This window comes from Strix uralensis, chromosome 1 (genome assembly GCF_047716275.1).
Source record: "Strix uralensis isolate ZFMK-TIS-50842 chromosome 1, bStrUra1, whole genome shotgun sequence".
In the NCBI taxonomy this organism is placed as follows: domain Eukaryota; kingdom Metazoa; phylum Chordata; class Aves; order Strigiformes; family Strigidae; genus Strix; species Strix uralensis.
Genome location: NC_133972.1, coordinates 19,663,066 through 19,678,007, shown reverse-complemented (window position 1 = coordinate 19,678,007; position 14,942 = coordinate 19,663,066). Strand labels below are relative to the sequence as shown.

The 14,942-nt window shown below is 43.7% G+C and overlaps 1 protein-coding gene across 1 annotated transcript in view; it reads right to left on the bottom strand.

Annotated features, from left to right (window-relative positions):
• Positions 1-14,942, bottom strand: part of AOAH (acyloxyacyl hydrolase) — an 83,359-nt gene that overhangs the window by 51,053 nt on the left and 17,364 nt on the right. The window contains 3 exon segments of the mRNA XM_074858520.1: positions 1,526-1,585; positions 10,478-10,577; positions 11,663-11,723. Coding sequence (XP_074714621.1) covers positions 1,526-1,585; positions 10,478-10,577; positions 11,663-11,723 — 221 coding nt within the window.

Here is a 14,942-nt window from a genome sequence, read left to right as displayed (position 1 = left end):
TTGAGCAGCTTTGAGGATATGGGACAGTAGAGGCAAGCTGGAAGGAGACCCCACTGCAGCCAAAGATTGATGCCAACCATGCCACCCTACCTAGGAGAGCCTGAAAGGATGTGGCATGCATGGTCCATGAAGACCAGACCATGCAAGGGACACAGCTCGATATGCCAAGGGCAGAAGCACACGTGAGGGAGCAAAGGAGCCCTGTATCCCAAGGGGCAGCACCTTCACACTGATCCCTCTTCCTCCCTGCACCTGCGCCTGGGCTCTGGCTAACAGAGAGGACCTCCTTGACTCAGCACCTCGCTGCGGGTGGTAACGTGGGGACTTGGACCCAGGAAAGGGGATTGGAAATTTCATGTAATTTGAGTGAAAATCTCAGGCCATCAGTCGCACAGTGCTGAATAGGAAGGAAAATGAATAAGATCCTGCTGGTTGCTGTTCTGCAGGAACTGAGACCCATCTCTCCAGCGCATTGTTTATTTCCCTGGCTTGGCAATTTGGCAATTGCCCAAAGGCTAATTAGGCACCTCAATTTTCACTTTTGCAAGTAGCATCACGGTAAGGATTCAGGAAGAAGCAATATCAATAATTTCTTCACAAACGGCTAAAACATTTGCTCTGCATTAAGTGCCTGAAGACAACTGAAAGCAAACTCTGTGGCTGAGCTGACTCATATAAGTGAACCTAGTAGAATAAAAGCTGCTCTCCCCTTCTCTGCTACCCTTTAGAGATCATCTATAAAGCTGAAAACTGGGGGAGGTGGAAAGATTTAAAATCCCAGTTTTCAAGTTTAAGAGGCAAAGGCAGCCTCTCACAAATAAGGGAAAAATATGCAGAATTTGCATTCAGACCATTGCTTGAGCTTCAGACAACCCCAAAGTGCAGTCACTGTGCTCTGAGGCAGTGGCTCAGTTCACGAGGCTCCCTCTTACATACGGCTACAAGGGCAAGGCAGGGATGATAAGGGACAAGGAAGAAGCATTAAACAAGGAGAAACAATAATAAACACTGCAAGAAATTTGAAGGAAGGAATGAAGATCCTCTAGACGGAAAAGCACAGGGCAAGGCTGAGTGGGAAATTCCTGCTTTTGTAAAAAAATCTAAACAAAATCTATCTGCTTTGATTTTGTTTTAAGTCTGGCTGCCCCACCAAATGTGAGTTGGGCTAGTACAGGCAAGTGGAGCTGCACTATGGAACTCACAGATTATATTCTCAGCTGCTGCATGAATTTCAGGCACAAATTTATGTCTTGGATGGATAGAGACAGTTATTCCTACTCTATAAGCAGTCTGCATTTTTCATGAGTTTTTTCCCACTCTCCCCATACTTTCATAGTTTCTCTCTATTATCTCCCTCTCCTTCTTAGTGTCACCTGATAAAGCAGATCCTATACTGGGTAGGAGTAAGTCAGCATTCAATTCAATGATGACCAGGTGGGTTCACAATCAGGCAAAATAAATGAGAACTCACTCCTGATAAAATGAAAGTACAGTGTAAAACACCCTAATGCCATTGATTTCTTACCAGATCCTTGGTAGTCTTAATAATCCTTTTTGCTTTCCTTATTGCAGTACTCAGCCCCACCTAGGAGAGTAAGAACAAAATAAAAAAAAAAAAAAAACCAACACAGATTAGCCTCACAGTGTCCTACCAATTTTTCTCCCCATTTCCTACCTTTTTTTTTTTTTTAATATATCAGTCAAGCACAAAAGTGATGTATGAGTCCACAAACTCATCATCAGTTACTTTTTATTGGACTAACAATCAATTATCCAATCACCCCTATGAAACTCCAGTTGAAAGAGTTCATTTATTTTGCTCCAGGGCATCATTTATTTCCTAAGGAAAAGTCCAGATCTGTTGAGATTCATATCCTGACTGCACTGCGTGAGCTGCAGAGGACAGACTTCTCTAGTGACATCTGCTGAAGAACAACTCATCCATTAAACGGCTAGAAGAGGGTTGAGCGTGCAACAGTGGTCTGACTTGCTGTGGAAGGGTACAGAGGAAACATTTGGTCTTGCACAGATAAGGGTTATACTCGGCTGAGGTTTATCCCAGCAGGGGCACAGCTGGCATGCAGGAAGGTTCAAAGCCTGGAATAGAGTTTGAAAGGCAGATCTCCTGCTTAGGATCTAGGAAGGTTAGCTTTTTGTTCTGGAAATATCTGCCCTGGAGGGCAAGTTCTCACTGATGGTGACAAGATTGGTTTTCTGTCGGGTCCATGCAAACTTGTGCTGAAGAAGCATTTTGAGATTCCTCCACAATGCTTATACCTGAATAAAAAGGAAGAGTGGGAGAACCATTGCATGAAAAGACCTTGGAAAGGCATCCTCATCAAACGAGAACAGGTTGGCCATCATAAGGCCATGGGTTACAAAGAAGTCAACGACTGGTGATACCCCAATAATTCCTCAAATCCCTTTACAAACATGTTCCTCAAAGGAGCAGGGGAAATTTTGTGCAAGGGGCACCATCTGAGAGTGTGAGTGACAGCCAGGGACCAGCACTGCTGGCAGCAGGAGGACGGATGTGCCACGCGTGGTGCAGCAGGGCTGTGGTCGAACGCACACAGACGACCGCTTACCACGACCAGGAATGGCCAAGAACTGCCAAGGTCCTGCTCTCAAGCCTTCCTCAAGACTCTGCCAAACCTCAACCAATAAATTTTTGCAGCCTGCCAGGTCCACAGCCCTGGGTCCTGCCCAGCTAAATGCTGAGGCACAGGGAGTAAGCAGGAACTTTTTCTGCACCATGCTGTTATGTGTTTACCCCTGGCCTCAAGAAATTTGTTCCGTACCACAGCACAGAAGGACTACACTGGTTTTCCTGCCACAAGGACTCTTCCCAGTCATGCAGGTGAGGAGATGCCCCAGATAGGCCCGTGCAGTCCAAAATGTTTAACGGCTCTGATGAACAGCACTTTCTAAATTCAGCCACATCTTCCCATAGGAAAAGAAGATCTCACAACTTCAATTTAGAAAAATAATTTAAAAAGACAGTTACAGGGGTCTGGGAGGGTGATTTAAATTTGTACTATGGGTGGCCTGTTCATGAGACAGCCAGTTGCCAAGTGCCCCTGAGATGAGCTCAGCTTGCAGACTTGGGTGCAAACTTCAGGCAAAAGCATTTGCTTTTGGCAGGGTAACACCTGTATGGTCCCCCCTGCTGCTCCATTTTCACTTTTGGACAATATTCTTCCATCTCAGTGATGATGATTCCCATAGATTGTCCTGCATTTATTAGGTCACCTTTGCAGTTGTATCTGTGAGGCAGTATCTGTGTGATGGCTTCTGTCCTTCCTCTCAGCATTCAGCATGAAGAAGGCTGAAAATACTGCCCATTTGCCCTTTTTCAGAAGGAATAACTGCTTTTGTTCTGTAGGCTTTGAGGATCAGTAAAAAAATAAAAATAAAAAAAGGAGATAAAATCAATTACTTTTGAAAATGTTTCAAATGGAAAGAAAAATCCGGTGTGTCACATGTTAGCACTTTGTTTCTGAACAAAATAATTGTTAGTGAGGACAAACTGTTCTGTCTGACAATGATGTGCCATCAGTCCCTCCTACAGCCCAGCGTAAGGACATAACTGCTAGCTTAACACCAACCAGGTTTGAGGACTCTGAGGTAAAGTTCAGCACAAGTTTATATTTATCTAGCTAGAGCTACAGTAGCTCAGCAAGTATGCTTCACCAAGTGGTAGTATTAAAGCATTTTGAAAAGAAGAAAATATCCCTCGAGTGATGGCACCTTACTGAACAGCGGGCGTGCCAGCTTGGAATATTAAAGCAGCATATATTTGCATTTAAAGCAACCATTACCAACATTTTTTTACTGAGAATAAAATTTAGCATGTCATTATAATTGATTCAGGCAGTGATCAAAGCAAATTAGTTAACTGTGATATTCAGGGGTCAAAAAATTATAGTGAACAATATAAAGGGATAAGGAAGAATAAGCATAAGCAGCAAGGAACACAGACTTCTAAGTTACTGTTTTTTAATATATGTGTCACTTTAATATATGTGCTTAATATATGTTTAATTCATTGTGTCTATAGTCTTATAAAAATCTGGGTATGTCACAAATAGATGAGAGATGCTAGGAATGAGCCAAGACACTGTTTCCCAGTTTCCTCCCCCTGGGCTACTGCTGTCCCCAAAAACCAAACATGCATCTTGCATTTGACATAGTTATGTCGTACATTACCAGCTGCTGTCATTTCTGCAATAAAATAACTTGAGAGACAGATGAGGAAAATGGCTTAAAATTGAGTATGATAGATGAAAACTTTCCAGAGACGTAGGATTTATCAATCCCCTTCTGCTGGGCAGGGGAGGAGACAACTTTCTTGCTCTCAGCAGCAGAGCATGAGAAATGCACACTTCAGACAGCTAGAGCAATACTGCATGCAGAAAGCAGAAAACAAGGGAGGAAAGGCTGAATTGCCCCTGCATGTAGAAAATGTTCTCTCTGAAATGCTAAGGATGAGATCTGCTGCTGGTGCAGAAGTTGCAGCCTGCAACCAGCAGCCAGGACCCTGGGGTGGGCTGTGAAGGACTGGCAGCCAAAACACCCACCTGGGAGAAAACACTCTTGGTTTCATGGTTCACCTGTACTCCCTGGTTGACACCAGCATGTCAAGCCTGCCATCGAAGGCCATACAGCCCATACAACCTCTCTTGCTGCAACTCGGTTAGCAAGCAGCCTCCTCTCTTTCCCATGGCATGAAAACCCCACCAAGGAAGGGGCTCCCTAGGCTCCAGCAGCTGATGGGGGAGCTCACAGCCTCTGCCCGGAGGGTGTGCGGAGGTCCTGGGGAGCAGCCAGCCCCATCCACCCAAATTTGCACAACCCTGCTGCTCGGAGTACACAAGATATCCACACCATGGATGGGGCCGAGAGGAGGGGGTTCACTAGGATTTCATTCACTGCTTTCTTTCAATGCTCTCCACAGAGCCTGTGTACTCCTAGTAATGATTTTTCTGCAAACAGATCTATTTCTCATCATAAACAAACACATGAACCAACTCTAATTCTCACTCATTTATCACCCCTGTTAGCCAGCTCTTTCCCAGGAGAGCAGATATTTACAAAATACTCCAAGTTTCCTGTCTAACTTATTTTCATTATCCTTTTACCAGGAGTATGCATACCAAGGTACCAAAATGCTGCAAATCTTGTTAAACAGCGCCGGCAAAACTGGGCTTTGTTCTACAACTCTCATCTTTCATTCTGCAGAGGCTGTAGTGGGAATCTTTATGATTTCACAGGACAGCCAAACCAAACAATATGTGCTCTGGACGCAAAATAAGGACCTTCCCTGCAAGCCCAGATCTAAAATATGTGAAGCCTGACTCAGTCCTTTCTTCTCCCAGGGCAATTACTCTGATTTCTGCTCATTTTATGCCACTTGTTTTTTTGGACTTGGACTCTGTGTGTTCAGGATGAAACATTTTGATTTACATTTTTTAGCTTGTCTCTGCAAAACACAGTCAGCATCCATGAGCAACATTTTCTTGTCTTTATACTTTTTTCTGTCAGCCTCCCACCGCCAAAGCTGCTGGGCCTGAGGGTAACCTATGACTTGTTTTCAGGGATCCTGCCTGGAGCAGCTTCTGCACTGGTATGACACAGCTGCACGCAGCATCCTGCAAAACCCATGCCACCCTGTTTTCTTTGGGTTTATTTGGTGGAAGGTTGGGGTTGTGTGGTTTTATTTTTTGGGTTGTTTGGGTTTCTGGTTGTTTGGGTTTTTTGGTTTTTGTTTTTGTTTTTTTTTTTTTCCATTTTATTTTCTGTCAATGAAGAGGAGCAGGGGAAATGGTGATAAACAAGTGAAAGAGGAAGAACTATTTCTCAAACTGTGCCTTCTGCTATTGTTTGTCTATAGGTTGTTTCTTCAGGGCTCGGTTCTGACTCCAGCAGAAACAGCTCACATTTGAGTAGATTTTACCTATTTCCAGGAATAAAGGCTAAAAGGAGGGCATCTTGCTCCCCAGAACATAGCCTGCCTCCCAGATGCTTGCTTTATGGTCTGTGGTCTCAAAAGAAGGAAACGAATCCCAGCCACAAGATCTACCTTTGGCTGGAAGCCTGCTCTTACCAGGAATGCAGAAGCACTCCTGCCCTGGAGTTTGGTTCTGCCTCACCTGCCGGGAAGCAGTCCACATTTTCACTGAAAGAGAGAGAGAAATGAGAGAAGATAGTGGGAGTATTTTTATTTTATGAAACCCCAAAGGGTTTCTTTTTTCCAGCCAGAATTGGTTAGCTCTTACTTTGTCAAAGAGCAGGCTGGCCACAGTAATGTCCATCAGGGATGTGGCTTTTGATTTTTACAAAGTCAGTGAATGACCTGACAGAGGGGACATGAACCAGCATGAGTGCTTGCGGCAATAAAGCTTACTTTGGTAAGATAAAATAACATTAGCATAAATATGTATATTTTTTCTGACGTAAGATGACTCCCAGCAAAATCCTAATACTGGAGATTAAGATAAGTCTGCAGCCACAATGTCTCTAAAAATCTGGAGCAGAAAAGTGATGGGGAGCAGAAGAGGTGCTCTGAAAGGCACAAAGAATAGTACAAGCTCCTTCCAACACAGACTGTTTAAGACATTGCCAGCAGCAGGACTCCAGTGCTGAAGTTGAGCCATTATTCTAGTCCCAACAAAATCAATTAGAGTATTGCCATTTAACTGAACAGGCCAGCTGGCTTAAAACAATCTAGAAGCAAGCTGAGAATAATCTCCTGCAAACCTGTTTGCTCCTGGGGTCAGAATGGGAGCTTGGTAGGCAGTGCCCCTCACCCTTTTTGCTTGCTAAAGGAACGTCCCTTTATCACAGGACCTGGTGCAGAAAGTCCTCCATCATGTGAGCTGATCTACCTTTTTACTAAAAAAATATCCAGTCATCCTAAACCAGCTAGCTTGGATGCCTGTACCCACTGTCAGCGTTTCGGAGCGATGCTGCAGCCAGTGTTAGAGTATCTGCTAAACTACAAGGCATATTACAGCAGCTTTAGATACTGCCCAGTTTTCAGCTACCTGTGGTAAACATACACTTCTGACGCGCCGGATCATTTTGCCTCCTGACTTGAAGGAGTCCCCAGTGTTGCTACCCTCATACTAAAGGTAGAGAAGAACCTCTGGTTGGGCAAGAAACATGCAGCAGGAGAGCCTACGCATGCACATCTACCTGCACTTCCAGCCCTGGCCCTGGCTCTGCTCTGCAGGGCACTGGGGGCAATTAGGGGCTCACAGGACCCCATTATAAGTGACATCTGCTCGCACAGCCATGCTGGTGATCCAGGAGCTGCAGGTACCCCTTCCACTCTTCCCTATCAACACCAGGGGTCTGCTTCTGAAAGTGCCCACCAGCGGGGCAGCCCACCTCTCCCAAGGCCCCGGGGAGCCCCTGCAATGGAGCTGCCTTTGTCCAGGTTAGATGCTCTTCTCCTCCAGCTCCGCACTGAGAGCGCTGGACTCCGTGGGAACGGAGCAACACTTTCTATTCATAATTAGAGCCACGTCTCCTAGAATAACCACAGACTGCTAATGCCTCCAGGCAGGTTGGAAAAAAAATTGATTTGAGCTAATTTGTCAGAGACCAGGGAAGTATGTACTATAACACACGTATCATTTACTTGGCTTGCAGTGTCTCCATTATGTAGATAGTTTGCAAGGTCTCTGAAGCAGGGACTCTTCCTTCCCTGAGATACACGATCTCACTAGAGCAACATCACAGAAACAGAACAACATAAACTAGTGAAAAACAGCTACGTGTCGATATTTGCCACTTTAAAGGTAATTAAAACCTGAACATTATACTGCTCTATAAGGGTAAGTAACTCTATGTTTGTTTTACTCCCTTCGCCAGGATAAATGTGATACTGATTCTGGGAAAATGGGCATCCAAAAGTCTAAATGAATAAACGAAGTACCTGAAAATCAATGGAGTTGAACAAAATGATCATTAGTATTAAAGTCTTGTTCAAACACTTGGCAGGGGACGGAGCCAACATTTGCAGGCTCATATAACTGAAGTGATCAATCAGATTACAAACTAAAGAAGCAAATGTGAGGTAAACTGCATTTTATGCATCTGTGTCTCTGACTGTATATTAATTTTTTTCACCTATAATCCATCTTTACTCAGTCTGACTTGTCACAGAGTTACTGTGGGCAATTTATCAACCACTTGAGCATGAACTCTAAGCACTGTTCCTCTCCTCCCATCTCTCCCAGCCTCCTCATGCTGTCTCAGGGCACAGGCGAGTTAAAAAGGAGGGCACAGTTGTGATAGAAAAATTGTTTTGTTGGTAGAGTTCCCTTATTCCTGGTGAGAAACAAATGCAGCTTGACTACCACTTGGAAGGGAGAGGGTTTGGTTGAGCTCAGAAGTACAGTCTCCAGGCCATGCAAAGGAGAGTCCAAATTTAAATTTTGAATTTAAATTTTAAAATCTAAATTAAAAAAAATAATCAAAATTAAAAAAAAAAAAAATCTTCAGTTGTTTTCCTTGCAGACAGTGCAGTCACTAGAGCTATTGCTGGAGGTGAAAGGAGTCAACATCTTGGTCCCATACCTGCTCTGAGAGATGGGAAGAGCTAAACAGAGATACTCCATCAACCTCATGAGTGACATTCTGTCCCCTCTGTTTGATTGGCCAAGCATTTCACCACAGATCTTCTAATTTCTGCACAGGAGCCTCCTTGGTTTAAACAGCTCCTCTCTCCAGACTTGTTAGCCTAGCTCACTGTGCAGCCAGGAGAATCTATCCCTCTCTTTAAGTGCCTCTCTTTCACTCCAAGAGGCACCTTGCACTTCTGCCACTGGCAGAAGTAAGGGTGCAGGCTGGTTTCTACTTCTCTTTATTCCCCCACACAAACAAGTAAGTCCGTATGAAAATCTAACTCTTGGCTGGCAGTGCAGTGCAGGTGCAGCCACCATTGCTACAGCTCCCGCTGTCCTCCTGGGTGACCTGCTACACTGGGGCTGGGGGAGCCTGCCAGCCTTTGCTGTACTCTCACCTTTACTTTCAGGAGTCCTAATCTAAAAAAAAAAAAAACAAAAAAACAAAAAAAAACCCACAAGGCCCCCACAGTCACTGACAGGGTCTCTGCTGCTGTTACGAGTGCAGGGGAGGGAAAAAACATGCAATTACCAGGGCAGAAAGTGCTGGAGACTCAGGAATATTTGTGGGGCAAGTAAAGACCTGGCAATTTTTAAGGGAGAGCTTGCAGTAGGGTAGCTCTGATGTACCTTGGGGAAAGGCAGCAGGACCCATGAACTGTTGTACTAGTTCAGATGCAGTGTCTGAAGGAACACGTTTGATGAAGTTTGGGCAACATCCTGATTGAGCCAAGTTAGTGTGGGCCCTCTCTGCTACCTGCATTCATCTTCTTTCACCCCTGCCTGGTTGCACACCCATATGTTGACATAGCATGGAGCATAGTAGTCATATGGGACACACACCTGCTGTAAAACAAATGCTACTGCTATTCTTGGAAGGCAAGTGTTTCTCCAGGTTTTAATACTGACAAAACTAAATCCATCTTGGAGATGAACCACAGCTCACTGAAGTCCATAAAAAGGCTCCGACTGACTTCAGTGGCTGTTGGATGAGGCCCTGTGTAAAATGTCTTAATGCAAACCTTTAGAAATCAAATATGTCTTTATCCATTCAGATGCAGGGAGAAAGATTTACAAAAATGGATACCTAAGGGAATCACTTGCTTTTCGACACTGCCAAACAACCACCATCACTCACAGGTTTTAGTGTGACTGGGGCTGCATGATGATTGGAAAAAAAAAAGTCAAACCACAACCAAAAAAATCCCCAAACAAACTGTATCTGTTTAGACACTTATGCAGATATGTGTTTGAATAGCAAAGGTCTAGGACACGCCATGAAGTTACCGTGGCATAGCAAGTAACTGTACATCAAAAAAAGGTGGTAACTGAATATGTTTCCAACCTGTGGCAAAAGATACGCACGTTAGCTTAAACCTCTTGCACTGCAGCCTAATGCAAGTCAAATAGCCCTGCATTTGCAGTGGGTAACCAGCATCTACACAGGCTGCCACAACAGATTAGGCAACACGGGGATAACTTGTCATGTCCCGGTAATGCAGTGGTATAGATGAACCTCAGCTGAGTAGCTGGTTTGGGGATATTGTGCTGCTTAACAATAAAGTTTGGAGAAAGTGAGATTTTATTTTCCCTACTCTTCTTCTCTGACCCAGACTGGTACAAGAGAATTTGGCCCTGACAACCATGTTGTTGATACTCCACACAGTTAAAGTGTGTTATGTACCTTTCATTCAAACAGACATTTTCTAAAAGTGTTTATGCTCAAAATGTTGAAGTTTATTTCCCAGAAATGCACGTGCACTGGGAGCCTCTGTACTGTTCAGTTCCAGCATAAAAGACCTTGCACAATCTGTGGCTTTGAAGAAAGTGGAAAACCAACTCACCTTTGGAGGAGGGTAGAGATGACAAAGTGGTTGTCCTGGATCCTGTTTACACAGCTTCAAGGAATGGCAGACCACATCAGCATTCATTTCCCTGTCTATGCTGAAGGAAATGGTGTGAAAACAAAGACTATTATGTTCTTCTGGGTGCTTGAAAGTAGAAGCTATTTCCATGGGAAGCTAAATCTCCCCAGTGCCAAACAATAACCTCAGCTCACTTCACTGTGGCCCGTAATCTCTGATCAGTAACAGTGTTGGGTCCTAACGATTTTCTGCCACAACATCCTATTCAGCATTTAAAATTGGATTCCAGGATGATGAAAAAGCACCGTGCTTTATATGCAGCACTTGAATCAAGTACATTATGACTGTTCTGTTTTTTAATCAGTCATAAGTCTGACAAAGATTTAAAGGTTAAAGTTAATGCATATGCAATTTGGCACATATGAATGTTCAATCATTAACTCAAGAAAATAACCAGAAATCCTTCAAAGATCCTTAACCTTTAATCACCAAGCACAAGTGATAGGATTGTTTCTTTCTTTTTGGGACACACCTCTGGGATAATCAGGAATTAAATTAAAATGTTTGATTATAACACTTTTTAGTCTGTAAGCACTTTGCAGTCCCTTGGCTAGTTTTAAAAATAAAAATAAAAACCCTAGGGAGGGAGAAGCTCCGTTAATTAAACTAAGACCTTTCAAAGAGGAATAAAATGACCTACATTTTATTTTTTTAATCACTCACATTCCTTAGTAGGCTTCCCCAAGAGTGCGTATCAAGGTCAGGGCTGAGAGCATGTAGGGGCTGACAATTAGAAAGCTTGATTAAAGGTAGAGGGAAAGCGAGACCCAAATATTACAGTAGTGTGACTCTGTAGAACCTGTCTTGCACTCACGGGTTATTCAAATTCCTCCCTCATCCAAACAAGCTGAATTTCAAAAGGTAATTACATCAGGTGGGCCTGATCAGAGATTCAAGAGTATGAAAATGGTTACCAGGGGCAGCCTGTGTTTATTCACTCAGGAATAGCTATGCCAAATGACAAACCAGAATCAGTCTCAAGCATCTCTGCTTTAATAATAATGTGATTTTAAGAATGAAACCCCTGTACTTCATTCTGACAGCACATCTGTACATGTCAAGAACAAGCTAAGCAAAGACCTGAGAGGACACAACAATACTTACAGTTCAGCTATGTGTGGTCCGTAAAGTTCAGCAAGAACGTAACAAAAACCTTGCAGTTTTTCTAGAAAACACAGATTTTTTTTAAAGTAACTGAGCATGGTGAAACTGGTTTTATAATAGTCAAAATACAGCAGTTGGCTCATTAAGATGAATGCTGATTTATCTTAGGGGAAGGTGTGTGAATCTATGACCTCAGTATAGCACCAGAGAATGGGAAAACCTGAATTTCTAACCTTGCCTAAATCCCTTCTCTGGCTTTAGGCAAGCCGCATGATAAAGACTAAAAAGGATAACTAGCATTTGTTAAATGTTCTGAGTATGGCGTCATGAAAAAGTTGAAAGAAATCATACATGCCACAGAATCTTCTAAACAGCTTAAACAAATAGCTCGGTAGGTTTGCAAGAAGAAAGAAAACAAATGCATAAATCAAAGTGCAGAAAGTGATGTAGGGCTTGGAGTTGTTACTAGAGCTGCCTTGGAGCTTCTGGGAGTTTGTGTGAGTTAAGAGAATATGTTTTGTGTAGAGCAGGAGTTGAGCAGGAGTAATTGCATTCAAACAAATATTTGACACTTTTCGTTTGGCTTTCTTTCACAGTCTGCAGCTGTGTGTCTTTTTGGGATACTGGCTCAGGTCGCTTTCTTTAATCTGGGTGAAGCATGGCCTCCACACCCTCCAGAAGACAGCTCATCAGAGATTTCTTTAAGGTGCTGTTATAAAAAAAAGTGGTCACTGCACCCAAGCAAAGTCACTTGCGGGACAGATTGGGGGTTTGAATACAGGTAGGGCATGATGGTAGCATGGGTCTCATAGTTCCCATGAATGAAATTGACTGTTTCTTGGCCTGAACAGATGAGACACGGTTAACCATGCACATATCCTGCAAAGGAGGTATCAGACCTCATTTCGGCAGGGGGGTTGGTGTGAAAAGTCATGAAGAGGCAGGTTCATACAAGCACAGAGCAACGATAAAACTTGCAGCTCCTGAAATTCCAGAGAGATGGCATTTTCTCTTGCACCTCCCTTATCCAGACAGATAACTATCTCTACTTCGGGAAGAAAACATAGAGTATCCTCATCTTTCCCAAAGAAAAGCCTTAGACACCCCCAAAAGGCTGAATATTCAATTTTAACCAGCATCAGTCTGGACAAGCCCAGGGCTGGGGGCCTGCTGCATGCAAAGCAGGTAGTTTTACACTGGGGAGGGTACAAAACCTCGCAGCCCGGACTCCATCAGTGGGCATGGGTGTGCTGTCGCTCCCACAGCTGCTCTCCTGCCAGGATTGCAGACACCCTAGCTGGCAACCTGCACCCAGTAAAGGAAGACTGGCACCACAAAAGCATGCCAGGGAATGAAAAGATAATTTCCCCAACACCCTCCTACGCATAAGGTGTTGCAGGCAACTTCTGTAACTACAATAGCTGAATTTTCTTATCCCGTGCCAGGTGTTTTATTTCAATCAAGTTATTAGCTTCACTTTGCCTCCTTTGCCACATAACTCCTCTCTATTGGCTCTTTAGAAGCAATCTGCAAGTTAAAAATTGGTCTCCTGGCTAGAATTAGATTTTATTCTTGTTCACCTAACAGGAAAGCCATTGCAGACATCAATAACCCTGTGTTTAGTACCATTGCTGATTAAAACACCCTCTAATGATGCTTGCCAGCAGGGCACCTGGATCCCTATAGTAGCTCACAGGAGTAGGGGGTTGGCTTCCCCAGCACCACTCCAGTGCATCGCAGATGATTCTCCTTATGAGTTTCCCAGACCAGCTGGCTTCCATAAAGTTTCTGGCCCTGGAGGAGCCAACTGGATGTTGTAACCTGTACTGGTGGCTACAAGGAGGAGAGGGTTTGGCTGCCCATCAGCTCTGGGCAGCTGATGTTGGGGGTCTGCTGGTCACACTGATTTCTAGGCGCTGATTTTCTTACGCATATAGGAAGCTTGACATGTAATTACCCCATGGCGTAACAAATGATGGGTGGTAAAAAGAACAGCAATAACATAAAATTATCGTTGAGCGCACAGAGTCCTCTTGGAAGATACAGATACCATTCCAGCTTTGGCTTCCAGCAAAACAGACCCAAGCTACAGGCAGTGTTTACAGGACTTGCCCTCCGGGCCAGCCAGCATCATGCGTTCACAAATCTCTGGCTCTGCTGACACAGACAAGGATGGATAATTGCAGAGAGAAAGCTCTGTTAGGAAGAAGCTGAGTAAGTCAGAAAGAAGGGGAAGAGAGTGAGAGAAAAAATGATGAATAACGTTGAGTGTTCAGGGGCAAGAGAAGAGCTTAAACCAAATTGCTGGGAAATTTAGAGAAAATTTAGAGTATACTTGCTTTTGCCCTGCTTCAGGTAGAAGAGATTCCCTAAACTGCCCTGTTCTTACGTAATAAAAATCCAGAAGGTTTTCCTCTATAGCTTCATAGTCCTAGAATTCTGGCTGAATCCCAGAGGGTAAATATTTGCAAGAAAGATGGTATTAATCATGTTGCCATTTCCACTTGAGCTCTAAGGTGTTTACACAGCAGTGGCCAACACAGAAGCAGAGCATGAGTCAGAGGCAACACCAGAGGCAGACAGTCTCAAAGCACATTTTGGGTGTCAAACACCTCTGTTTCATCAGGCAGACAGCCAGTATCCAGGTAAACATATATTCTTGCTAACAACCTCTCTTACAGTGTAAATACTGCCCATTCTCCCAGACCTGGCCTTTCTGCCTGCTCGAGAGCCTTCTTCACTCATGGTGTTACTGTTCTTATTTTCACAGGTTTATTGGTCATGTTGCTTGAATCATACACGTTGCAAATATTTCCATATAAATAAGGATGTGATTGTATTTTCTACACAGCCTATGGGATTGAGTTGGCTTGACAGGTACTGAATTTTTCTCTCTTTTTCTCTAAACTTTTTTTTTTTTTCTTGAACATCGTACAACTTCACCAAAGTCTTGATCCAACACCAACTTCATTGTAACAGAAATTATAGGAGGCCCTTACAAAAACACCCCATGAGTTCTTAGTCCCTTTTTGACCTTAGGAAAAGCCCCATTGCCATTAATTTTTTGCTGTTATTCTTGCAATCAATTATAGGCATGTGTATAATAATGAAATTGTTCCTTTGGGTGAAACGGCACAGCCTGCTTTAGTAGGTTTGCTCCTTGTGGGCATCCACAGCTTTTCTATTGTTTCAAGCAGCAAGAGGAAGCTGTTGATTCCTGCTGGGCTGTAGTCTTCACCTCCCAGGAGAGTATAAATCGGGTTACACTGTAGCTCCCACA